This window comes from Ornithodoros turicata, chromosome 4 (assembly GCF_037126465.1).
Source record: "Ornithodoros turicata isolate Travis chromosome 4, ASM3712646v1, whole genome shotgun sequence".
Taxonomy (NCBI): domain Eukaryota; kingdom Metazoa; phylum Arthropoda; class Arachnida; order Ixodida; family Argasidae; genus Ornithodoros; species Ornithodoros turicata.
In genome coordinates, this window is record NC_088204.1 from 19,108,072 (window position 1) to 19,135,272 (window position 27,201).

The following is a 27,201-nucleotide window of genomic DNA, read 5'->3' on the forward strand; positions in this document are numbered from 1 at the left end:
TTTAGTGAGGATTTGTAGTCCTGGGGAGTAAATCTCGGGACTAAATGTCGGGTTAGAGGACTAAAATGGGGAGTAATTGCAGACTAGGGGAGTAGAAGCTGCAATTACTCCCCGTTTTACTCCTTTTTTTCTTAGAGTGTACTCGTCGCTTCTTGTTGGGTCTTCACTCGTAAAGCAGACGTCGTCGTCTTCCTCGCTCGCCTGGGACCCGCTTTCTTCAAGAGCTTCCTCCTTCAGAAGGTCCACAGCCTTAATCATGTTAGCGCCGTTATCTGTTGTTATACAGTAGACCCGTTCGGCGCGGACATTGTAGTACACTGACAGCACATTCAGCACTTCTGATTTCAAGTACTCGCCGGTGTGTCGTTCAAACAGCTCCTTCGTGGCCAATGTCTGCAGTACGAGCTTCCCCCCCCCCCCTCCAACAAACTGCACGTTCACTCCTAACACAGCACGGTCAAGCCGGCTCGCGCAGTCGATTTTTAAGCATACGAGGCGATTTCTTAGCTTAGCAGCGATTAGCTTTCTGCTTCAGCTAGCTTCCTGAGTAACGTGGCTTCTGATAATCTGTTGATTGATTCCCAACTTGCCTCCGAGCACTGTAAGGATAGGATCCAAGATTTTTCTGAACCCAGAATCCCCGACTGCTGTAAAGGGCCGGCCGTTCTTCGTCACCATTTCTATACACCCTTGCAGCACTGGTTGTTTGTTTATTTGGGCACTAACAGTCGGGCGCAGCACCTGGTCAATCTTTTTTGCCGGGGGAGGACCATCTTGTTCATCCGCGTGGCGCTTGCTGGTTGAAGGCTTTTCATCCTTAAGTTCAGTGTATTCTTTTTTGTGGTAACGCAGTATATGGCGCTCCAAATTGGCAGCGTGATTGCCCGCGATGGTTATTCCGCAGTCTCCTACCGACATGTTGAGTGATTCTTTGCAATGTTGAACTTGAAATACTTGTGAACCGGATTTTCTTGATGTCTGCCCATCTCTGGAAATACAAGGAAATTAAAAATACACTTAGACTGGTATCCCGTTCGGCAATATAAGGAATCAATGCACGCAGTTTAGACCTGTTTCAAGAACGCCGTTGTTCTATGAGCAGCAGTTGTCACTATGTGCAAAGACACCACTGGGGCAAAAGAAGCCCTCGAAAGCGGCCAGGACTACTGGGTCACAAGACTAGTGCAAGTGATTCCACTTGCCGCGGGATCGGTTGAAGCACGAGTTGTTTTCCTTCCAACGAGCTCGCTGCAAACGTGTGCCTGGAACGCTTGTCCGCAGGAAAACGAAACTACAGCGGTTGTCCCCATCTATGAGGAGGGGCAGCTATGTATTTTCGCTGGTATCGGAGCCTTGTGTTAAAAAAATGTGGAATGAACCGGTGACTTTTGGCATAGATTGGGGGGGGGGGGCACTGTTAGTAGTTACGAAGAGGTTGGGCACATGAAGTAGAGATTGGGCCACTCAACGCGGTTAACATGAAAAACAGTCTATGTGGTATGGTAAGGCTGTACCTGAAAACCGGTTTTGAACCGGAAACCGGAATTTTATAAACCGGTTCGGTTCCGGTTCAGCTCCAAGATGGCGGTGGCCTTTTCGGTTCGGTTCCGCCCAAAGATAACGGTTATTTCCGGTTTTCGGTTCCGGTTTGATGTTCTGGGTGTAGCAAATGGAGAAAAAAAATGAAAAAAAATATATCGCAAGATAAACCAAACTTAACAAGATAAACAAGATATAACAACAAACAAGATAGAACAAAGAATAAAACGAGATTAAACAACGAGATTAACCACAGATAGAACAATATTAAAATTTAAGATTAAAAGAAAGATTAAATCAAGATAATTGAAAAAATCAAGATTAAAATTAATTATAGAATAGAGTGTGCCTCCGGGTTCGAAGCTACAGTTCTGACTCAGGAAAAGCGTAATTGGCACAAGCAGTTCCGCGAGAACAAGAAAAAGATGTAAAATCGAGGGTTTTCAAGGACTCTAAAAAAAATCCAGGTTTTTCAGGCCCTGAAAACGGCATCTTCAAATTCCAGGCTATTCAATGGTTTTAAGGACCAGTGGGAAGCATGAAAAAACGGCAACCATCGTCGTTGAATATTTGTATCCTATGTTGAATGTAGAGGATTCTTAGCTGAGATACGCATCAAGATAAGAGCAGTTTTCATGCTTCCACATGGCTCAATTGAAACTGTGGAAGCGAGGTGCTCGCTCGTAATAAGCCACGCGCTGCACAGTTCAATAAATGGGAACGCGGAACGTTACATGCTTGTCGTAAATATTTAACGAGCGACATCGCGTAGAACTTGGCGAAGAGGGCTCAAAAGGGAAAGCCGCATGGTGTTACATGTATCTCCAGTTCGTCGTCGAATATGGAACGACGTAGACTGTTACGAAGAATATTTAGTTACGAACAGTGGGGTTGAGATGCATGCTATTATTATGGAAACATAAATTTCGCTCGTAAACGGTCACTGGCAGAGTTGTTTTTCGAAAATTACTCTAGCTCGCTTTATTATATTTTATTTAAATTGACTGCGGGCAAAATGACGGTAACGTATCCAACGAGCAGGAGGGGAATCTTGGAATGAGGAAGTGCTGTTGGCTGCGCAAATCGCGACGTCGTCCATGCCAGCTTTCATTTTAAACGGTTACTCAACGTTGTCCTGAAGAGGTCGACGTGACTTTTAGAGAATCGCAAAAATGAGAAACGGAGGATAAAACAGAATAACATTTTTATGAGTGTCGGAATCAAGGCAGCATTTGAATATATCGATACTTTTGCAATGTGCGAAAACTACACAAAAATCGTCACATCTCTCCCCATTTTTTTATCTTTTGTCCGCCACCATCATCATCATCATCATCATCATCCGGTCCTGATGCTGGTGATAATGAAATGAAAAAGTAAAACGAAGAAAGAAAGGAAGAGAACACGAAAAAACTGCCGTGTATACAACTGTTGGCATCAGAGGTCAGCATCCTCACACGAAGGCAGATGAGGGTGAGGGCTTCCTCAACCTCACCTCACGGACATTGAGGTGAGGCGAAATTCCCAGAAAAAAAAGACTGAGGTGAGGTGAGGCGAGGAAAACTTTCAGATAAAACGTTCAGGTGAGGTGACTGAAATTTTTAAGAAAAGACTGAGGTGAGGAAATTTTCCAGATAAAAGACCGAGTGGAGGAGAAACCTCTGGTGACAAAAGTACTAGATATGCCTATTAGATAATGAAAACTATTAACGTTCGAATTTATACAAATATGCTGAACCTGCAATAGAAGAAACGAACTTGCCATGGGGTATTCAGAATTATGGCTATAGGAAATCGAGGCATAATTATTGCACCTGACGGTTCTTGTTTACGCAGGCGGGACAGGTGTCAAGATGTGAACTGACAATAGACCTCTACCCGAGAAACGTCATCGTGACGTTGTTAGACAGACTGAAACCGAAACAAATCGGAAGGGGAGGTCTGGGTTCCACGAATAGGCACTTGTTCGCTGCCTCCTATTGAAAGAACAGTAGGACCGAAGGTCGCGTCCCTTTCCCTTTCCGGGCGACATTGTTCGCCCCCTAGCTTCGAGCGTAGTCCAACTCTACCAAATTGGTGGCGCTGTCGAACACTATGACGCCATTTGTTTACAAACAGGGAGAGGTCTATTGCTTTCGTAACGCGTCCACACTATTAAAACAGAGGTGGTAGTGGTGGTGCTGAAAGGGCTCGCCGTCTATCAAAACAGAACTTTACTGCATGACGCGCTCCTATAACTAACCAAAATCCCAAATAACATCGTTCTCTCCCCTGTTTTTTGAAAGCGGGAGGCGTACGCCTCTTTGTGACACTTGTGCAGTAATGTTACTTGTCACAAAAGGGTGTGCGCCCCGCGCTTTCCACAGACCACGATTGACAACTGTATTGCTCTGTGTAATGGTCGGCCTACAGCGTGTAGAGCTCTGTTTTAATCCCCAGAAGCATCTTGTATAGAGTACGATGGTTTACTGCTCATTTGCATATTTTTGCCGATGCTTTCACTCCGCCGAGTATCGATTAGTGGCGTCCTCATCTCTCTTCGTGTTGTCTTTGCGCCATATGCCTAGTAGTGATGCACCAACTACAAAAAAATAAGAAGCAAAAATTGTCTTTTTTTTTTCAAATTTTTTCAAAAATTCGTCGAAAAATTCGACGAAGACAGACACGTTTGCGCACGTGAAACACTCAAATCCGAAGTTTTCCTTTGAAAAGTTTTTGACAGACCGCATACATGAACCCCCAATGTATTTTACAAAGCAAGAAAAAGGGCTATATATAACGTGTTAGATATTCCCGACATACATTCCGTAAATACACTAATATGACTCAATCACATCAATCGCATTAAGTTTGTATCAATCTAAAGAATTTCTCATTATCGTGGTCGTCATCGAGAACCGCAGTCAAGTTCAGATGGCACAAGACAGCGGTTCTCCGCACTGGTATTATTTAACTGGATTCGCATCCCATTTCCAACAAGGTACCCACGCAAAAGGAATAATGTTGTTTTCCTCTAGGCGTTGCTGCAGGTACAGGTTGTTTTTAACTGCTCACTGTACTATCCCAGTTCCTAATATATGAAGGCAACGACATTTAGAAAGACACAGAACAGTAGAACAATACTGCCCTCCTACACTGACGATAAAAGTCATTACAACGCAAAGCACTGAATCTGTTTTTTCTACTCTGGAATCCCATCCCATCATGCGAACCTGCTCGAACCTGTCAAAAAATTGGAGTCGAACCATTCAAACCCGAAGGTTCGACCTCGAACTTTGTGGTTCGAAAAAGTTCGCGACATCCCTGGTATTGATACCGCGGACAGGGAGCTCCCTTGCAAAAACGACAAAAAAGATGGTGAAGAGAGTTTCCAGGAAGAACTTTGAAGGGAGGGAAACTTCCCGAAAAAGACTGAGGTGAGATTACCGAAAAAAAGATTGAGAAGTGGTGGGGAAAATTAGCAGAAAAAAGATTGAGGTGAGGTAAATTCTTTGAAATTAATCTGAGGTGAGGAGTAACCCCTGCTGGCAAAAAATTGAAGTAAAGGCAAAGATAGCGAGCGCACTTGCCCACACCTCTGGTTGGCATAGGGCTTGAATACCTTGTGCACTTCCATATACGCGAGCTTTCGTTTATGATTGTAATGACAGTGCGCCATCATTTTCACATACGTGAAGATGTGATGCCAGATTTGGAGGCACCCTGTCTCGTAGGACGGCACTGAAGGCCGTGATAGGCGAGGTACGAGAATTATTTGGCTCGGACTCCGTTACGAAAGCCAAGGCCGTAGCAGACGGCCATGAAGCGCCAAAACAACTTTCACTTTCCAAGTCCGCATGCGGGACATCCCCTCATCCCCTCCTTTTGTGACGGACCTACCGATGTCGTCTGCTATGAGAATGGCGACAGAGCACTTGAGTGAGTCAACGAAACATGACAACGTGGCGCGTTCGGATTACGTGACGATGACGATGAAATGAGAAAAAGTAGCGTTCGTCACGGACGACTGACCTGCGTTCTTGTCCGCCTCTTCCTTTTTCTAATCATCATCCATCTAATGACGACACGCACAATTACAAGCGCGATGTCGTCTGCTATATTTGCTCACCGTAAACACCGTGTGTCCTTCGAGTTGCGAAGACGTTAAAAGGGATGGGGCTTCCGTAGGCGGCATTTGGAAGAATTTTGTCCCTTCCCCTACGGACGAAAGTTATAAAAGAGCTTTTCTGCTGTAGAGGGAAGCAGAAGCTAGGTTTCGCCTCTTGCAGTCGCACTTTTCAAATGAAGTGATCGCAGGTGGAAAACTAGAGGAGATGAAGAACACAGCTTTCGTTGCAGTAAGTTGGTGCTCCTTTTTTTTGCTCTGATAGAAACTACGTAAGCACAGTTTTTCGTCTGAAAAACATGCATATTCGAATGCAAATTCCAACGCGCTGTCAGGGTGTCATACTCTCATCATGCGCGGGACACACTTTATCCGTCAGATTTCAACCATTACTGTACCGTGAATTGTTTCAGAACCACCTTCAATGAATTCCACGCACAGGATTTTCCCCCTTAGCATGTAGCTTATCTCAAAATGTGAGTTTTGTTTATGTAAGCTCCACCTTTGAATGCAATTACATTATCAATGTAAATCATTGTCAAATGTAATTACATTATCAACGGCAATGCTGTGATTGGCGGACGTGGTACTCTTTCCGGTCGTTTGGTTGATAATTTCCTATTTTCACGTAAATGTCACGAATTTCACGTAAAGTTCTGACTTACGGTTCGGTGTAGGGATAAATTCACTAATTAATTCACGAATTTAATAAAATTAAATTAATTAAAAGTCACTCAAGTAAATTCTATGCCCAAAGCCTGGCGGACGTCTCCAACCCACGAATTTTTCCCGTATGCATGAAACGATTTTTCTGCTTTTTGTTTGACAGAAAAGATGTTCCTGAACGCACAACCAAAATTTGAGGTTCGCCAAGCAAACATTTCTTTAACGAGACAATTTACACGAGACCCAAACTGATAGGCCTTTCACCGTTGTACCGGATTACGTCAACAACGACGACGTCATCGCGCACCGAATAGTAGGTCCACGATTTGCCGACACTCCTTTGTGCGTGCCGTGTGCAAACCCAACGTAAGGAGGCACCCTTTGTGAACTAGTGTAAACAGTGCAAGTTCCTGCACTGGATTCAGCGAAGCTACAGCCTTTGCACTATTACACGGCCATTCGATTGGAAAAAGTGCCGCGGGACCGACATCAGTGCAAGGTTTCGTGCACCGTGGGGCAGACGATGTCAACGGGTAGTTGGGGTTGTTGACGATGTCTTATCGTCGGGCTGCTGCATGCTGACAATCAGTACCGATTGATAACCGGTAATCTGGGCACCGGTTGTTGCCCTCCAGCAAATTAATACAACAGTCACTCAAAAGGTTGAGATGCGGTGCAGACGTCTGCGATAAACGATGAGTCTTGCACTTTTATATTCAATTGGGATCCAGTGTACCTCACACGAGGGTAACACCTATCGTGCACAGCGTGTACCCTCCCTTCCCAGACAACTACCAATGTCCGAGGAACGTCCAGAAATAGTCCAAATACATTTGTCCTCAGAGGATGTCCGCCGGGTGTCCGACGGACACACGAATCTGACATATTCGTAAATGATGTCCGTCAGACGTCTCTGGGAACTTCATAAATGGACGTATGTTTGGCTGTGTCAAGGATTGTCCTAATCAGGTCCCTGGCTGGGTGTTACATGCGGAGGAGAGCGTAGCACTGCGGAAGTTTGACTTTGAATGGACCTACTGAATGTCTCAAACCGAAAGCAGTAAAAAGCACAGACGTTATTGTAATGGTGAGATAATGCTCCAGGCAGTTCCTCACTTCAGTGTTTTTTGTTTTTGTTTTTTTCTGCACGTACTCGAACGCTTAATTAGGCGCTCCACCCTTATTTTGACTCAGAGGCGAGCAGGACTGCCGAATTTGCGCAAGCTCGCGAGATAAGCAATATATATAGTATCGGTTTTCTCTTAAAGGAACTATGAAATTTCCCGAACCCCCATACTTTTTTTCGGTGGAAACTGTTCTTCCCGCAGAGAAACTAATATGCCACAAATTTTTCCGGACGAAATCGCTCCACTCTGCGAGGAGCGCGCGCTAGAAATGTCTCTTCCGCGTTCCTCCTCTCCCGCGCATATTTCCCTGCCGATGGGTGTAACTGTACGGACCGCTCTTCGGTTCCCCGTTACGTCACCGGTGTTGCACAATGGCAAGTAATGCCGCGAGCTCGCGCTGTGGCTGCCGCCACTGCCGAAATCTGCCGATCGCGCGAAAGCTGCTGTCATGGAGATTTCCACTCCCGATGAACGCATACGCGGGATCCTACGGCGCATGCTCCTGGCGGGATTCCTCGGCTCGACAACACGTCACGATGACGTGTTGCTGAGCCGGCCGTGGTCGCGTCAAGTTACCCGTTGTGTCTCCGCTCAGCAGCTCGTCACGGCGCGGCGCCAGCTGTCCTCCCTTCGCCGCTCCGTTTAAATTCGCTCCCGAGAAATCCGCTCGCGCGACGAAAGTAAAATTTCGGTTCTAGACTCAGAAAAATGTCTTCTTTCGAACGAAACGAAGAAAAAAATCGTTTCATAGTCCCTTTAACAAATACCCTTGCCTAGTGAGCTTTGGACTGAGTGGTCCTGGAAGATTTTATTTATTTTTCTTTTTTGAATACGACGCTCATGGTCGGTTATGAGGTTTATTCACTGACGTCACGTCGCCGCCATACTGTAGGCCCATCGAAGTTATGTTCCCGCATTCGTTCGCTGCCATATGCTTTTTGGATGACCATTAACGTCGAAAACATGGAAATTGCTTGGATATGCTACAAATCACAGAGCACAATAACTTTGAAACACCAAATATACGGTAAGTGCGATATGGGTGACGGCTTCGATGGGACCTACAATATGGCGGCCGATGGCAGCACATCTGCCGGATAGCGACAGTGGCAGTCTCCTACGGATGACGTCATGTGCATAAACCCTATACAAGAAACAAAGAGGAGAAACAGAAAATGAAACGTGCGGTGCCCGACATTGAAAAAGAAAAAGAGAAGGCAGAGACAACGGAAGCACCGTAAAATATGCAGTAAAGCGGTCGGGGAGGTCCTGTCTGGCATACGTGGCAACATCCTGGTACAGTTCTCCAAATATCGTACAGGATACCCCTGGACAAACAGTGGACATTCATGGATGCACCTCTGACTATCCTGCAGACATCTACAGTACGTCCTGTGGAGTCGTATGGATGTCCTCAGGACATCCATATATGACCAGATGATGTCCCAGAGACATATATGGCTGTCCGGTACACTGGCCCGTGCACTTTTTGACGAATCGAAGACAGCTAGTCAAGAGGCGAGAGGAGGAACGCGGAGGAGAGGTGCGGAGGCAATAGACCTCTACCTGTTTGTAAACAAATGACGTCATAATGTTCGACAGTGCCACGAGTTTGGTATAGTTGAACTACGTTCAAAGCTAGTGGCGAACAAGGTCGCGCCTAAAAACCACGGTCTTGAGGGTATTACGATGGTCTCTGAAAGGGACGCGACCTTCGGTCCTACTTTCTTTCAGCCGAACAATTGCTCATTCGTGGAACCCAGCTTTCCCCTTCCGATCAGTTTTGGTTTCGGTCTGTCTACCAACGTCATGATGACGTTTGTCGGGTAGAGGTTTATTTCAACCGCCCTTCAGCTCACCTCCTCTCATGCACCGACTACACACTGTCGTAGCATATGATACAATCCACTGGCGGGTATAACCCAAGTTCACCATCGCCCAGTAAACCACGAATATCCCGAAGACGTCCAAAATGTGTCACAGACGTCCATGACGTCGGGACATCATGTGTACGTCCCATGGATATTCGTGATTGGATCCAAACTATATGTCGCAGATGTCACAACTGTAGCTACGTTCCATGGACGTCACATGGACGTCCAGTCTGTCTCCTCAAAATATTTTAGTTGTTGGGGATATCCAATTCTGTATATCCCCTGTACGTCCCAAAGAGAATATCTTGGGTACATCGGGATTTGAATATTCTGAGGTGATCGCATCACGAACCAAAAACTACGTGCAAACAGGGGCTGAATGACGTTTCTCAGAAACAAAGGGCGGTCCTGTGCAAGATTTCGCTCCTTCCAGAACTGACAGTCTAATATGTCACATTGAGCACTTATTGCGAAAGAGGCAGAGATGCGAAATTCTGTGGCACTCTCAAATTTGACTTTCGATTAACCTACGTCTCAGACCAAGAGCAGTAAGAAACACAGGTGTTACCTTGTTGCAGAGTTAATATACCACGTAACTCCTCACTTGACTGTTGTTTTTGTGCATAATCGAATTATACTTAAACAGTTGACCCTCCGTTTTGTTTCGGAGGCGAGCAGTACCCTCGAATTCGCGGAAGTTCGCGCGACAAGCAATATATAGTATTTGTTTTTTCTTGGAAAGGGAATGCTAGTACCTTTCGAAGCTTTTTGGACTGTGAGCTTTTCCATTGCTCTGTTTGCTTTATTTAAACCGCCGCGCTCTGTGTCCGTTATGGGAAATACCAGAAACGGGCACAGAGAGGAAACAGGGAACGAAATAGTTATGTGGTAGCCACTCTCTGTAGTTACGGGTCCGTTAATGGTGCCGACACCACCCCACCCACAACTGTCGCAAAATGTTTCAAAATATCGAAAGATCGGAAGGTGGCGCCAATATCCTCTGAATGTCCGAATGTCCATTAGTTGAGTTAGTGGGACGTCCCGTGGATGTGGAAAAAGTGGGACAAATGGCCATCCACTGGACGTACAAAATACGTCTAATGGCTCTGGGCGAACCTCCCTGGGATATCCAAATGCCACGCTCAGGATGTTACATGGATGTAGATGGTCTACCACCTCTTTTTCTGGAGGCGGACTTTGCGGACTGTACGGGTGTTCAGAGGTTTCTATTATGATATCTGAGAATGAGCATTACGACCTATGACTAAAGAGCGCACTATTTTCACAAGCGACCTTGGAGCTCCAGTGGGCGGCCACGGCCCCCCCTTGCCCCTCGAACGCCCATGCTTCACATGTCACGGAATGCAACACAATGCATTCGCCGCTGTTAATCTTGAGACGCTTTTGCATGAAATACGTATCTGAGCCTGAAATTCAGTGACAGCTGTCGAGGGTATAACGATATGTATTCAATAAAGTACGTCGTCTCCGTTTAATCAATGTCCCTATCAGATTCTATATTCGACCTTAAATTAAAAGAGTGCACTATCACAACCTCCTATGGTAAGCATACTGTGTTGTATTTGACATCTATTGTAACACTCAAATTTATGCAGGTAGCCATCATCCTGACAAGTCTTGGCACCAGCTATAGTCAACGCCAGTTCTTGGAACCTTTTCCTTACAGCTACCAGAGAGATCCTCGCTTAGAATTCCTGAGTGCAGCCGGGGGCAGCATTGGAAGACGAGGAAATCGTTACTACACGGATAATGATCCTTTCATCGAGTTCAGGAACTTTGAGCTAAATGAGCCATCTCAGAGGTTACGTTACACCGTCCGCACAGGCAGCGAGCCCTTGGCTCAGGATGGACCCATAGTGGCCTTCTTTGCGGCTCCAAGGCTTCCACGAAACAGACCAAAGTTTTATGTCAGGGATGTGCCTGTGTACTTCTAGAGTCTCCTGTTTTTGGGGTTAAAACCCGTGGTTACCCCCAATTCATCACTTCGAGTAAAACCTGAAAAGCCCCCAAAACAAACTTGCCAAAATGCGAATGAAGCCACCAATAAGGACGCTGGCAAAAGCTAACTACAGCACATTCAGCAGAGCAATTCGCATCTCATTCAGTTAAATTAAATTCAACTTTATTTCCATTATGCTAGAAAAAATAGCATAACAGACGAGCAGTGGCCATACCTAAAATGAGAGACGATCTTTGTTTTTTTAATTTCCCACACGAAAATCTGGTTTTTGTCCTGATAATTTTCGATTTTGTTGTTTTGCAGATGCTGAAATAAAACATGATTTCTGCCCCGATTCAACAAAACCCGAAAACACGAGAATCTACCTATGTATTTCTGAACAGCACTAAGTAATGCTGAGAGTGCATAAGATCCAGGTGCTTTCCCACGGCATTGTATGCTCCAGTGCTTGTACGTTCCACTCCAATACTGTCTGCGAAAACATTGAAACCATGCCTGTACTTCCTATGATGGCTACACCTCTTGCACTACAACATGCACATACGGCGAGAAAGTGAATAAACAAAAGAGGTGAAACTTCAGTTGTTTGACTTCGTGCTGATGGGAAAGCCGCGATACCGACCTAACTTGTTGGACTACAGCCACGGGTGGCTTGTCCCGAGGTGTAATGTTTTCGAGAAGGGACTGCAGATGCGGCGAGCACCGTCACTTTTGATCCACTGTTGGGGAATGCTAAGGGTTTCCCGATGCCCATTACTTTTGCGGGCACCACGGCGTACAGTATCTTGTTAAGCAGCGAAATGCAGCATTTGTACATTTATTATTGGCTGTTACTCCCCCTCATACAACAGTTCCCTCCTGTCGCCTTGGAAACAAAGGCCCTTAACTATTTCATGCCACTGTCTTTGTCAACAAAACACAAATGGCACAATAGTTAGAGCACCAAAAATTCGCAAAGCACCCCACCCAAATAATGCATGTTTGCATCACACACAAGATGTTAAACGCAGAATGAGTAACTCAGCAGTCTGGTGTGGGCCATACACAGATCGGGGTCTATCCATCGTGCATCTTGCAAAGGTAGCGCAACTGGTGCATGGTGATCTTGCCGTTACTCATTTTTACCACACCCTCAGGGTGGTCGATGCTGAGCAGCTCTCCCATCTCTTCCCGTTCCTCTCCCAATATCACTTTCACCTGTAATCACACGACCACAAGACACACGTCACACCGTTATTACCACATGAGAATGTAGTACCGCTTAACATACCTTATCGCCAGCACTAGGCAACACAGGTTCTAAATGTTCGCTTAGAATGTTCATCACTCGGTCTTCTTTTGGCAAGAATATCGAACACATCCCTCCCTGAAACAAAAATGCTTCGAGTTTAATGCAACTGGACATTAACGAGCCTTCTATGGAATGTGAATTGCAGAGGATGAGTCAACAATTAATGGAGCATGGAAGAACTCAAAAAAACAAAAATGCCACGAGGAGCAGAAATTTGGGACACAAGTCCTGCAATAAATTTCCGCAGAAATGTATGAGTGCAGTGCACTATCGACGCACTGTTCAGAAAAGCCTGTTCCCACTGGAGCCGGTCTGCGACATCATCGCATCCACCCAATAGTGGGGTGCACACCTTCTTGTTTCTTTCTTTTTGCAGTTGTATTTGGCACTGCCCGTGTCTGATACAGAGCAGTCCACTGGCAGCCTATACCCCACGCTGTAGCAGACAGTTCTCGACAGCCAACAAAAGTGCTAGGATGAGTTGACGTCACAGCACTTGAGAAGGAGTTGGGACAGTTTGCCGCTGCTGTGCGCATTCCTATATAAACCAATTTTCTCGGGGAATGCACGCTTCCTGAACAAAATGTTTTAATGTGACAGTTCCTGAGGGTAGTTACGTTCATATCTTGCGGTAAAATGCACGTTTGAGGTGCTTCCATGCTCCTAACACTTATGCCTTCTTCCTGGGGAAATCTTAAAATCCTAGGGAATGCTGAAAGCCCCTTACAGAAATTCCACGAATGACTCCCGTTTGACCAATGAGTCCACCGTCCTCGTGAGTTGGCTTAATGCGCACTTCCAGGTCTGTGGTTTGCCATTCCATTGAGACTTGTTCCATTCCTAAATGCAATGTGAGGCACATGAAGCAATGAGCAAAGAAACACTGTTCGGTTTAAATGCACGACAAAAGAGAGAGAGAGACACACAAGAGTGGACCGTACCAGCTCCTGGAGTTTGTGGATTATATGGCGACGGTGCTCCGGGAGTCATCGGGCTGTATCCACCATAGCCAGATGGAGAGGGAGTGCTTCCTTGGAATCCCGCAGGGCTGGGAGTAGCCAGGTATCCCGTAGGGCTTGGGGATGCTGCAAAATAAAATAATAAGTGGCACATAAATAAAATCGGAAAAGGGAAAAACTGACAGTGAAGATGGTACAGAAACAGACTTTTTTCGGACGCCAATTAACTCGAAGTCGTAAACCACAAGGAAATTTGAGATAAGCGGGGTTTCGAGATACCATGTGAAATTCTAAAATTTTCGATGTAACAGTCATAAATTGTAAGAGTTACACGTTTCTATAAACTTACTTTTACGGCGGAACCACAATTACACAAAACTACCACTTAAACACGAGAAGAAAAAAAAAAAGAGAAAAAACCACTTGGCGTCGAAAAACGTTGTGATGGATCCTTGGCGTTGAAAACTTTCGTTCCAGTGTCAACGTTTTGCACTGCCTTGACTGTGCTAGCTTTGTAATGATTCGGGCACTCACGCTGTCAGAAGGTTCCCAAAACCAGATAACGAAATGTAATGGCAATTGACACTCGCTTACATGGCACCGTGAGCAAAAACAAAAGTAACGAAAGCACAGAAGGAAATGATGAACATGTGACACTCGCGAGAGAACTGCCTTCCCGGCCATCCCCCTCTCCCTGCAGAATGAGAAGGTGGGGCAACCGAACTCAGCTCCGCTGCGCATCTGATAGAACGGTAGAAAATAACTGCGGCGAATGCTGGAAGCAGTGTTGCCGTGCGATAATTACTCACATTTTCAAAATTTTTGCTGACAAGATTTCGAGATATCCAAGTTCAAGTTAACGAGAGTTTACTGTACTTCGGACTCCCAAGGGGAACGGTGACCTTCGCCGTAGGATTAATACATTTTGCGGCTGTTTTTCCAGACAGAACAAAATCCGAAGACATGATTTTCTGGAACAAAACGCTTGCGGAGAAGCACCAACACCACTATTTTCGGAAACTTCGAAACTGCCATTTTTGGTTGTTTACTTGGATTGGATTTGTAATTGGAATCCTAGGTGAAGCTGCTCGAAAAACTTTTGAAGAATGCCCGAATCGTAGCTCTACGTGACGGCACAGCGGCGACGCAGCTTTCGGCACCTACACTTTCGGGAGTTGGGACGCTCTCCAGAGTCAGTTTATGCACGCTGTCGCTGTTCGTCAGCTTTCGACGCTAGGGGCACATCTGTTTGGTAAACTGTGCAGCCGGAAAGTGAGTCAGACGCTGCAGACGATCGCCCTGACCGTCCACAACCGTTGACCGCAGGCATGGTGAATGTGTTGTCGCTATTGTCAAATATGTGCGACAAACCTACGATGCTCACGCAAATGCAAACGGATCTCATGACAGGCAGGCGCCAGACGCCGCAGGGTACAATTATAGACCTCGATCTCTGGTGCAGGTGTAGTGAAATAATGTTGAATGTAGTGTTCGTCGGGTTTTTTGGACTGCTGTATTATCCAGACTTTTTTTCCAGTCACCGTCAAGCCCAGAAAGTCAGTCAGCCACTGTAGTATCAGTGCTAGTCAGTTCTGCCACACAAAATTTGCATGTAGGTGTATCAGCCTCAACGGCAGGGACATAGGACAGCAGTTGTGTTCCATGTGCCCTTTGTCCGTATTGTTGAGCTGCTTCAACTTCATGCATGTGTACGAACCACGTATTGATCCATAAAAATTTCTTACGCTGGTAAGTAGTGGGTGATGGGCTGGCTTGGTAAGGTGAATAGCTGTGATCTGAACTGTACATGCCAGGTGTCTGCGGTGTGTAAGGGCCCTGCGGTGTCTCTGGCTGGTAACCAGGAGTTGCAGGGTTGTAGGATGGTGATGGTGAGGATTCCTCGAAGTGGTAATCGTCAAGCTCGGGCCTAAAATGCAAGATTGCATTGACATTTCATGTGGGTCACACCCCATCAAACAAGCTATTGGACGGACCTTGCAGGCGTGCTGGCAGTGGTCGGATCCCAGGCACTGCCGTGCAGAGGCGTTCTGCTTCCTTCATGTAGAGGTGTCTGGCTACCCAGATGAGGAGTGCGGCCTCCTGCATCGATGTGCCAAAAGTTGTAAAATTGTAACGTAGTTGCAGCCAAAGTGCGATGTTGTAACATCAAATCCACGGTACTCGCCTTCGTAAAGTGGTGTTTGTGACCCGTGCATTGGCGTGCGTGAGCCACTGGAGTACATGGGGGTCTGACTTCCACTGCCATACATGGGTGTGCGGTTGTAGGACGACACGTTCCCACCCTTGCTGGCACTCCTGCACAAATGCGGGCCATGAAGTTGACATGTAAAAGGAGCTAAGGTATGGTGCTGATGGTCCGGAGAAAGTCAACATACCCCACCACTGAGATACGAGTCCTGTCCACGGAGATGGTCTGACACTTTGTGTGCAGCTCTACCCTGGCAGTCGATTCTGTGGCATCCTTAACGATGCCAATGTGTCCTGCAGGATAAAATTATCTGACAATATACTGCTGCCTCATTACATTTACATTTAGCAAGCAATACCTTTGTAAGGTCCCTGAGTGATTTTAATTGTCTGGCCAATGAGCTCACTGTCTCTCCTTCCTCGACCACGACCACCTCCAAAGCCACCACCACCTCCTCCTCCTCCTCCTCTGTGTCCACCCCCTCCACCACCCCCAGATGGATGCATGGGGCTGGAAACACGAGGAGAGTTGGGGGTGTACCCTCCCATGGATGGGCCAGTTGTTTGCTGCACGAAATAACACTAGGTTATCCCAAATCGCTATGCAGCCTGGTACCTGCAGTGACTTCAGCTCTTAGCTTCATGATATTTGAAAGACCCTTAAGCAGGGAACGGTAACAGAAACAGAAACACATACCCCGGTCCTCCATTAACAGAAACAGATGGAAACGAAAATGATTGTCCAGTACTGATAAGGGTGCTTGCCAGCTTTTACATGGTGAAAAAATGGAACCCGAGAAAGGGACAGAGGAGGGACGACACGACACGTTCTCGAACACAGCAAACCCTTTAATGACAGAATCACCTACGTACCCAACAACTGGTTTGGCTCGGCCACCTGTTTCTCAGAAAGAAAAATTGCCGCGTGTTTGTATCCCGTACTATCATTCCGTATCACACAAAATTTTGGCTGCCGCACATAGATTTAACATTCAGGTTGTTTTCTCAAATGTGTGTCGTCTCTCAAAGCTTGCCCCTTTCCTCTCACAGAACTCCGGCTGTGGTACTTCTCACAAAAATGCTTTCGTGACCTGTGCAAAAAATGTGGTGTATTGTATACCGCTAGGTTGTGGGTTTTGCTATGTAGGTCAGACTGGATGGTGTCTAAACACTCGGCTCAGCGAACACAAGAGAAATGCGGAGTCGTTGTCTGGGAATTCCGAACTTGTCGCCCATCTTAGGCTTTGTAACAATTGTTCCCCGGCCTTCGACGAGACAAGTGACCTAGATTCTGTTTGGGACCCTGTGGCCAGACTGTTAAAGGAGTACAAAGAGATTGTCACGAGGGGAAATTGTGTAAGTGTGGCGTTGGTTGCTCCCTCGCCACCAATTCGGAAGTTGTTGGATACGTAGGTAATTCTGTCATTAAAGGGTTTGCTGTGTTCGAGAACGTGTCGTGTCGTCCCTCCTCTGTCCCTTTCTCGGGTTCCATTTTTTCGTCCAGTACTGAATTCAGGTAATGGCTATTCTTGTTGTGCGATGACATGTGTGACTTTTCATTTTATATTTGTATTTTGATGACTCCATTCCCTGTAAGATATGCTCAGAATTCTGCATGAGAGCATGGAAGTTGTAATATTGGATGTCGAGGGTGCATCCGTTGCTTACTCGTCCCAGTATTCATAACTCATGACGTCAACGCATGCGACCTACACAACAGACTCCATGACATAGCACGAGGATGCAAGCCTACGATTTTTTTTTTCTTAATTTCACCATGGCTGTTGCGTTATTGTTTACTAGTGAGATGATGCAACGTTGGATGGAGGTTTGGTCACGCCCATCTGGAGTTGCAGGACCCTGAGTTTGAGCACGACACTCCATGGGATGAAGACATGTTTCTAGGGACTTGTTCTAAATCCTGCAAGCTGTGCACATCCCACCGACATGAAATTATTTGTGTAGTGTGTACGTGTGACATCGAAGCGGAACCTGGGTATAACAGGGTGCTGACAGAGCTGAACGTGCTGTCCTCCCGCAGCTCTGTAACGGCGGCTCAATTACTGGTAACAATAATGGAAACGTAACGGAAACAAAACTGAAAGGCTGGTATCAGGGATGGATAACAGAAAGGAAAATGGAAACGGTAACGAAAACATGTCCGTTACCCTTCCCCGCTCTTAAGGCCTTCTGCAGCAGATCAGCAAGGCGACCATAGGATGAGAAGCACTGTACAATACAGTTGAACCTCTCAATAACGAACGTCCGTTTAACGAAATCCTCCGTTTAACGAAAAATTTCCGTTGCACGGGCGTGTCCCCATAGACGCCAATGTATTTTTGAGCTCGATTTAACGAAATACGTTCGTTTGGTCACCTCTATTTAACGAAGTCCCCGGGCTCTCCTGCGCGTGTCTTTACCCCTTAACCACAAAGAAAAGGAGGAGAAACTTTCCTTCTCCGTTGGTTTTACGCGAGTTTTCGTTGGTTACTTCGGTTGTCACGTGCTGGGGGCGCGAACGTGCCAACGTGTGCTTCGCCTCTGCCGGTAATCGGTGCGCCGATGCTGTGCGCCGCGCCGGTGCGTCGCGCCGGCGCGAGGCTCTCTTCGCACCCGTTTTCGGACAAGAAAACACGCATTGCTGACATTTTTTGCTCACGCCTCGCGAAGTCTTATCTGCTTGTGTTGATGACGATGACAGTACGTTGTGGTTTTGTGCCTTTTCATTACTTTTTTTTTTTTGTTCGCGCCGCTAATGCTGACGGTGGTAAAATGGGCATGATGCCGCTGCCGTTCAAGGTTCCATCGGCGCAGGCGTCTACGCGACATGTACCCATTTCTCGTTCTTTTCGGCGGCGTACTATTGTTCTTTCCGGACGTCATGAGTGAAATTGAACCAAAGAAACTTCGATACGCGAGCGCGTAGGAAAAAGCAGTCGAGGTTCATCCGGAGTTACGAAGGTAATGAACGCTCAGAGCGACGTTGTGCACAAATTACGTGTTACCTAGCATTATGTAATGAATAAAGCTTGATATTTTATGCCCTTCTTATCTTAGTACCTGTTTCACGACAAATGACGTTTTGCGGAACGCGCGGCGCTGGTAGTGCGGCGGCCATCTTTGTTTAACTTGGCGTGTTCCATTTAACGAATATCTCGATTTAACGAAACAAAGAGTCAGCATTTACAAATTCGTTATATAGAGGTTCAACTGTACAATGCACAAAGTTTAGTAAATTGCGCAGGTCATAAACTACAAATATGTAAAGAACAGCAGAACTTTAAATATTTTCTGGATACGAGAAATGTCAGCTTCAAACTTTCTCGGAGCATCAAGGTCTTGTTTCAACCATTTAACACTATTAATCAAGCAGATTACACAAATTTTTCAGTACATCAGGATGTTTTACAGCAAAGAGAAAAAAAGCTAGAGCTCACCCTTGTACTCCCTGCCAAATGGAGATGTCTTGTCTTGCAGACAAAGATACCACCATTTTCCAGCATCATCCGCGAATGAAGGAATGCAAAACTGCGAAATATGTGCTTCACTTCGCCTTGTCGTCCCTGCAATAAAGAACGTTGCCGAAGACGGTTAAGACAGTTAATTTTTGTGTGTACGTTACAACATAGCTTTTGACAACTTACAGAATGGGGTCCATCTATCACTTTGACGATGTCTCTGATTTGTATCTGGTTCTGATCGGAATCCAGTGCAACTGCCTTACGAGCGTCGCTCTTTTTTGTGACAGACTGATGCTTCACTTGTACCACCTACATGACGGTAGAAGGCAGTAAGCAAATGGTTCACACAACCGAGGTTAAGCAGCTTGAGAAGATATCTCTAACACTATCGTACGTGTTTAGAGCAGTGTTTGTAGTACTGTCAAAATATTAAATACGGCCTTACTTGTCTCTGGGGCACGCTGTTTTTGTAATTTCATTCAGAGAAACAGCAAAAAAAGAAAAAGAAAAAAGCAGAAAGAAAGTTTTAGAGGGGCGGACAATTACCATGATAATAGACATGTCTCACACCCTTCTGTGAAGAGGTGTGCAAGTCGTTTTCCACGATAATGCGTATTACCCTCATGGAGACTGAGGCAGAGCGTATCTCTCGCACTACTACATTTTTCAAACGCAACGTAACTTTTGAATTAAGGATTACATCAGCGCCAGGCCTCCGCTGGCGTATTCAGGGGACAAATTTTCTAACGCGATTCTCCCAACAGAGGAGAAGTTGCTTCACAATGCCTTGCAGGATACATCCGATCCTATTCTGTGTGTGGGTGATCAGCAAGTGTTCTGTTCCATATAAAAAGACCAAAGCACCTTGCCATACATGTTGAGGACTTGGAAGTGCTCCTTCTCAAGGCGAACAATAACACCGACGGTCTGGGGACTGAAACCAATAAGCAGTCATTGTTGATACAGACATTTTACAAAGGTATGTCAAAGGGGGGATATAGCAACTAGAAGTGGTAGAACCCCAGGAAGGATGAGACAACACGAGTAGCACACTAACAACGAGGAAGTCTATTCCACAACCGACTACATTATAACGACCATGTCATAATCGGCAACCTCTATGAGGAGCCCGTCCGCACGATCCGCTAGGGGCGCTACTCATCGGCCCGCGAGATCTACATCATGATTGGACAATGGAAATTTGAATTTTGAACACACAGAAGCGGACGTGTGACTACCGTTGCGGATGACAGCAACAGCTCCTATGAAAACGCGTAGAATGATGATGATGATCAACTTTAGAAAGAAGCATCTCTCGTGGGACATCCACCGCTTGTACAAAAATACTAAGGTAAGCTGAAGTACAAAGTATATTGCAGAAATTGAGGAAGCAGTAACTGGGCCGATGAGTTGCGCCACCGCTAGCTTCCAAATGCGGCGCTGGGAAGGGGTGCCTATGACAATGCCATTATAATCTAGCAGGTCGTGGTCTATTCACACAGACATGGCCCAGTTAACATCACACAAAAATTCCCTCTCCCTATTCCGAAAGATCAATAGACACATTACTTATATACCCATGTCACAGAGGCAGTCTTCGATACAGTCGCTGACAAATTTTTCGGACTTCTAGGAGTCATGAAATTGGTTCGAACTATCGGGGAGTCCGAATTTTTGGTGAATTGCATAAATCTGCTTTATTTAAAAAACCTTCACTGAGAATATTCAAAGTTATTTAAAAAATGAATCTTTATGTGTCTGCTTCGCTGCTCGAACGCACAACAACGTATCATACCGAATTTCGGCGAGTTCATCACCAGTGTAGTCACCAGAACAAAAATTGCTCATGTGGAAGGGGGTGCGCATCAACGACATCCTCATCACTGCCATCGTTTTTACCTCTTTTTATGTTGTCAGTGCCGAAGACGGCAACGATACTAACGCTGCTGAAGTGCCAAACAGCGACGTCACATTATCCTCGATCGTCGATGACTTTACGTCTTTGCCTCTACTGAACACATCTATCCTAGCAACATCATCAACATCCTCACTAGAAGTTGAGGTCGGCATTTCAGTATTTCCAATACTCAAAGATACTCGTAATTGAAGAGACGTGTATTGAAAAATAAGTCCTTGTATTGCTATCTGGAGGATGGGATAAGTAGCAGTGCTTCGTAGCATTCAGTTTTGGTCGCGCACAAATAACCTCTGCCTTCCCGCATGCGTCATGTCGGAAATGGCGAATGGCCTTCATGACGTAAAAACAGTACGAAATATCTAGAGCGGGAGCACATTTCTCTGCCGAATTTCTGGCGCTCGGGAGATGGTAAATCCCAAAAACTATATAAACGGTTTTAAGCAATGTGTGTACAAATAATCAGGCACGTCTTCCGAGGAACGGTGCAAATTATTAGATGCGGAAATACAATGTTTCTATGGGCCGTTTGACGGAGCCAACAGTTTTGTCCAAAAAATTGGAAAGTCCGAATTATGGGTTGGCGACTGTAATCATTGAAACCAATGGCCATTGAACGTGTGCATAGCGCAGCCTAGCGTGTAACGTGTCAACTTCTCAAAGGGCATTGGATCCAGTGCTTCCTGGCAGGTTGACACGTTACACACTTGGTGACGCTACACGCATGTTCAATGGCCGTTAGTTTCAATGATTATTGAAGGCTGCCCTAGTGAAGGTGGTATAAGTAGGGCCATGTGTCTTTGGGTTTTATGTTTTTTGAAAATCGTGGGATAAAAATAACGTTTCATTTCAGGAGCTGTAAAACAGGGTAAAATCGGGCGATATCAGTTGGATAAGTACATTTTCAGGTGTAAAAAAAAAAACTCTATTCGCAATTTTGATGAACACAAGATGCGGAACAGCCATGTTGAATGTAAAAGCATAGCACTGGCTAAATTGGCACTTTGCAAGGTTAGTTTTGGGGTTTTTAGGGTTGTACCCTAAGTGATGATGCAAATCAGGGGGTAAAAACAGCTTATGCCAGGTTTAACCCTAAAACACTGGGCCTTAGGTATAAGCAATGCGTCTATTGGTCCTTCGGATAAGGAAAGGGAATCTTTGTGTGATCTCAAGCTGTGTGAATAGACTTCTTTGTTGTTAGTGCACCTCTTGTTGTCTCTCATCCTTCTTGTGGTTTTAGGGCTTTGAGTTGCAATGCATGACCAGCAGGCCCAGTGAGATGTTTTAGGAGGCAAATACTTACTCCAACTGTACAAGGTCACCCCACTGAAACTGACCCAATGAGTCTACACCTGTAGCCATGTCAGCACAAAGTTGTAAATCTCTTGGCAGCACTTTAAGCTGAAAGAAAAACAAAAATTTAGACAGCTCATAACAACTGACCTCTCACATAACTTTCGACAAATATAAAAATTATGGTAAATTTGAAGTGCTATTAAAAATATATAAATTTATGGTAAATTACCTCGTGCATTGTGAGATCAGAGAAGAGCACAACCATGTTCTCTTCGACGCGAACGATGAGACCGGTATCCCCCTCGAATCGACCAGAAATTACTTTGACATGGTCACCCATTTTGAAGTATTTACGCAGCTCGTGAAATTGGAAGTCCAAAGGATCCTGGCAGAACACAGAACAAGGTCAATGTTACAACTAATGAAATGTCCAGAATAATTATAAATGCATACATGCTGCCCACAACCATATACCTACTGTCAAGTCCTCATGTTTCGGAATCATGGTGATCTTGTTCCCATCAATGCTGATGATCTTGCCTTGCAGGTGCACCAACTCTCCTTCAGCGACCTCAACATTGTCACCAGGCGCAAAGGAATGACCCTGTTCCTCTTTGCGGCTTTCACCCACTGGTGCCAAAATGAGTCAAGGGATGTTGAATGCTCTCTCTTAAAAGGGTTGTGACATACTGCCCGGAGTTGTATCAAATAGGTGTATGATGACATGAGAGTTATTTGCATTAAAATCAACTCGGAGTTATACAGCAAAGCAGGTAATAACTGTATAGGGGTTGAATTCATTAAGACACTGACACATACTAATGTGTCAAAACAGCAGGATGCTTCTCCAGTGATATTCCTGGCATTTTCAACACGGAAGAGCCACAACCTCTTTTGGAGATACATATAGATATTGAGCATGCGAGGCAAAAGCCTACACTCTAAAAACGGAGCTGCACCTCAAAACGAGGAGGTGTAAACCATTTGTGTGGCAATTATGAATCACATAATGCCACAAAAATGGTGTACGACCCCCCCTCCCCTTTTTCACCAAATCAGGGGAGAGAACGATTTTGCTCGGGATGATGGTTGAGTAGGAACATGCGACGCGGTGAAATTCATTTTTAAGAGTGTATGTTGAGGATACATTCAAGCTCTAGACCTTCAGGTTGCTCTTCAAACTTTTCCAGTTCAGACAACGTTGGTTTCACACCGTCTGCAATCTACAGAAATACAGGTAGAAGGTTGCAGCGCACGTGACACGCAAGAGAAAGAAATCCTAAAACAAAATGTAGAAACGTAACTCACAATTGCAGAAATAGCAAAGGCCTTGTACAGGAACCCCTTCCGGCTGTACCGGTTGCCTTCAAAGATGAGGAAGTCGCCATCCGTTGTTACTTCTCCACCAATGGCTCTGAAGAAATTTAAAATTTAGGATCCACTTCAAACGACGCGCACTGCGGATGTTCACACAGACCGAATGGCGTCCACGTCAAACAGCTTCGCCGCGGGTCTCTTGAATTTCTTTCTTTTCTCGGGCTCCTAGTTGTGTGATAAGAGACGTTGAAGGAATAGCGACAAAACATATTCTTGCGGGACTTACGTTGCTCGTGCGCAGCGCACCTCTCAACCTGGTATAGTCGATGCGTGGAAGGAGTTTGAGGTTCACTTGGTTCTGAGCCGTGTCTACGTAATCCACTTGAGCCAAGTCGTCTCGATAGATGCCACGCTTTAGTCGCACCCACTGCTTGGGCCGTAACTGCGCTTGTTCTCGCGTCACCCGCAGGACATCTGTCATTTCTTTGATGGGCACCATCTGAGGAGATGTGGCTAATTAAGCATTTCCACAGTAATGTAACCTTGAAGCCTGCCCCTGGTGAATTGTTCATACCGTCTGCTGGTAGAGACCGATTCGAAGGTTCCCGACGCCCTGAATGACCTGTTTGACGTGTGTGTGTTTGTAGGCTTCAATGTAGATGTAGCCCTTGACACCTTCTGGAGCGACAACGCTGCAGATTTGCAAAGGCTGGAAACACGTAGGACCAGTTTACTTTTCATGTCTTTCAGCAATACCCGCTTTCTAGCAAATAATAGACGACTTACCTCGTCTGTGTTTTGGTACGCAATAAATTTGCGCATCATTTGTAAAACAGTGGCTTTCTCTTCTCCTATCCTGCATTTTACCATCCAGAGGTTTGGGTCCCTATTTAAGCGAGAAAATATCTGTTACAAACAAAACACAAACAACATTGTGAAATCCTAGGGGAAGTCAGGATATCCTGACCCTCGTCAAATTCTATTATCACAGAGTGCTTCAATGACCTTAGTGTACATAGTATGCTGTACAGGACCCTCCCCCTTAGAAGAATCCTGAATCTGCTCCTGGTGAAACTTTTTTTTTATCATGAAGTAGCAGGACCCATCACTCACTTCACTCCAGGAAGAAGGGTCTGTTGAGCAATTTCGTCAGAAAGCTCGACATCTGCCTCTCGATAGCCACCTTCGGCAGCGACAGTGTCAGCATACTTTCTCCGGTAGTAGTCTTCAATTTCATCTTCCTTCTGTGACCTAAATATCGGCAAAACGAAGAAATACCAGCAAGGTTAATTCGATAAGCAGTGCAGCCAAGTACTGGCGTACTCACGTGAGCATCATCTGCAGACGCCTGTGAGAGTGAAGTTCTTTAGCGGATGAATCATCTGTGGTGCGATGAGAATCTATCATGTCTTCTGCTCCTTCTTCCCAGTCCTCCTCATCTTCAACTTCGTCGTCGACTTCGGCCTCATCGAGAATGAAGCCACCATAGCGAGATTTCTTTCGGCGCTTGCGCCTTGACGCGTCCTCATCTTCTTCATCTTCCTCCTCATCATATTCATCCTGGAATGACCAAAAGAATGTTTTTAAAACAACAGATTATGTGTAAATGCATGCATGTTATAAAAATTCAACTAGCCTCATCTTCATCTAAATTTTCCCCTTCAGGCTCTTCTTCCGGTTCTGGTTCTTCGACCTCTGCAACTTCTTGTGCTTCATCGTCTGCTACGTCACTTCCAGCATCACTGGCGGCCTCCTCCTCTTCCTCCTCACCCCTCTCACTGCCAGCAAAGCTGTGCTCGCTTTCATTGTCTGAGTAGTTGCTGCCTTCGCTCTCCGACATCCTAGTAATTTCCTAAAGAGTCTGTAAGACAAACAAAAGTACTTCTCAGCTTATACTATGCTTTGCTTGCAGAAATCATAACAGTGTTCGAGGTATGAATGACAGCGCATGCTCTTCGACAAACTGGAAACAAAGTATAATGTACAACTTTTAACAGCTAACGTAGCTTTTCCGAACGTCAGACCACATCAGCTTGATATGCAATCCCTACGCTTTGGTGCGCTGCCAAGTGGCATGAAGCGCAGCACAGCATTGGGATTTTGTTGACGCTCTCCACATTCGATTAAAAGTAACACAGGAAAACAAGCAAGCAAAGATACAAGCAAGCAAGCAACAAACAAGCAAAGCTACGCAAAAGGCCATAAAAATGTTCGCGTGGCTCAAGTCACCGAGGTACTACCGCTGCAAAACTAAGCACCCTGCAAAGTAATTAAAACCATTCTGTTTCTTTCAAGTAATACGTCATTCTGGAAAACGTGCGATAGTTACATATGCCACACGACTGCCTATGTTTCAAAACAAGTAGGCCGACAGGCATCAGAACTGAATCGAGTGGCATATCGTCTACTGTCGTGGCTATTACCAGTTGGATCACTGCCCGATTACTGATCTAGAACAATACTGGTCTCACAAAAGCTTCATTCAATACTCGAGCTTCACAAAAGCTTACAACGCTAATTGCAATAAAAAAATTGGATTTAAGAAAAACGATACAAATGTCTAGAGGGGTCTCCGTTCATGCTAAGCCTAGCTCACGGGAACCGATCGCGGCATACCGGGTCATGATACAAGTTCGCAATCTTGACGGAACTGACCTTCTAAAGTCAAGAGAAGAAGACTAAGCAAATGAATGCAAATGTTACTCCTGTTGATGTTCTACATCAGTAGAAAAAGTCCGTGAGACAGAAATATCACAGCAACGACAGCAACACAACTATCGAAACATGGATTTGGATTGGAAAACGGATTATGTTGGATTGATGCGTTGATAGCGATGGGACCATGGGACGATGGGGTGTCGCTAAAACGAAACTGGAAAGAAGAACTGCTCCAGCAATGCGACTATGCCCAAGTCCGTGCATTATATCGTTCAATTTTACCTATACATACATCTTTGCGCATTTTTTATTCAATCTACTTACGTTACGTGATTTAAAAGTTCATAACGGCAGCCGTTTGCTACGACGTGGGGGGGGGGGGGGGGGGGGGGTAATGGCAGGATAGGCACGCCGTTGTTGGCCACAGAGAAGTGGGCGTCGTCACGACTATAGCAAAAAAAAATTAAAGAACAGAAAACACAAAGAAAGGACGGACGGATGGAGAATAGAGGAGGATGAAGGATGGGGATGCGGTGAGGGTGCACGAAGGAGTGGTTCTACCGCTCTCCTGGCCAATCACTTCTGCCAGCAACCATTTCTGCAATTCTGAGTCTTCCCAACATGCCTCTCTCTGTGCACTTGGTCTGTAACCAGTGATATCAATTTCAATCCAAATCCATCGATTTTCTCCAAAATGGTGGCACCCAGTAAATAAGGGTGAGGTGTAAGTACTGGATGGATGTAATAATAGACAACTGTATTTCGATCTGTGATTGACCAGAAGCCTCAATGTTGACGAAAAAG

General features: G+C 45.5%; 1 protein-coding gene across 1 annotated transcript; it reads right to left on the reverse strand.

Annotated features, from left to right (window-relative positions):
- Positions 1-12,093: 12,093 nt before the first annotated feature.
- LOC135391249 (transcription elongation factor SPT5-like) lies at positions 12,094-26,534 on the reverse strand. Its single transcript, XM_064621421.1, has 25 exons — positions 26,395-26,534; positions 25,376-25,600; positions 25,067-25,299; positions 24,853-24,990; positions 24,526-24,625; positions 24,314-24,448; positions 24,026-24,238; positions 23,900-23,964; positions 23,731-23,836; positions 23,570-23,645; positions 22,901-23,052; positions 22,652-22,807; positions 22,430-22,527; positions 20,076-20,145; positions 19,395-19,520; positions 19,188-19,313; positions 16,110-16,317; positions 15,939-16,044; positions 15,728-15,858; positions 15,537-15,642; positions 15,288-15,469; positions 13,525-13,668; positions 13,311-13,423; positions 12,563-12,658; positions 12,094-12,489 (listed from the first exon to the last, which is right to left on the reverse strand). Exons 2-25 carry the CDS (start codon positions 25,577-25,579, stop codon positions 12,349-12,351), a joined length of 3,225 nt encoding a protein of 1,074 aa, XP_064477491.1. The 5' UTR covers positions 25,580-25,600; positions 26,395-26,534; the 3' UTR covers positions 12,094-12,348.
- Positions 26,535-27,201: the final 667 nt, after the last annotated feature.

Bases quoted from the DNA above. Each gene is read 5' to 3' on its own strand.
- LOC135391249 (XM_064621421.1), bottom strand. From the start codon at position 25,579: ATGTCGGAGAGCGAAGGCAGCAACTACTCAGACAATGAAAGCGAGCAC. The intron at 16,318-19,187 runs GTGAGCTCTAGC...TATTTCGTGCAG, and splicing joins ATTTGGCAGGGAGTACAAGG to CAAACAACTGGCCCATCCAT. The intron at 15,470-15,536 runs GTCCGTCCAATA...CTTGCATTTTAG, and splicing joins ACTGCCAGCACGCCTGCAAG to GCCCGAGCTTGACGATTACC.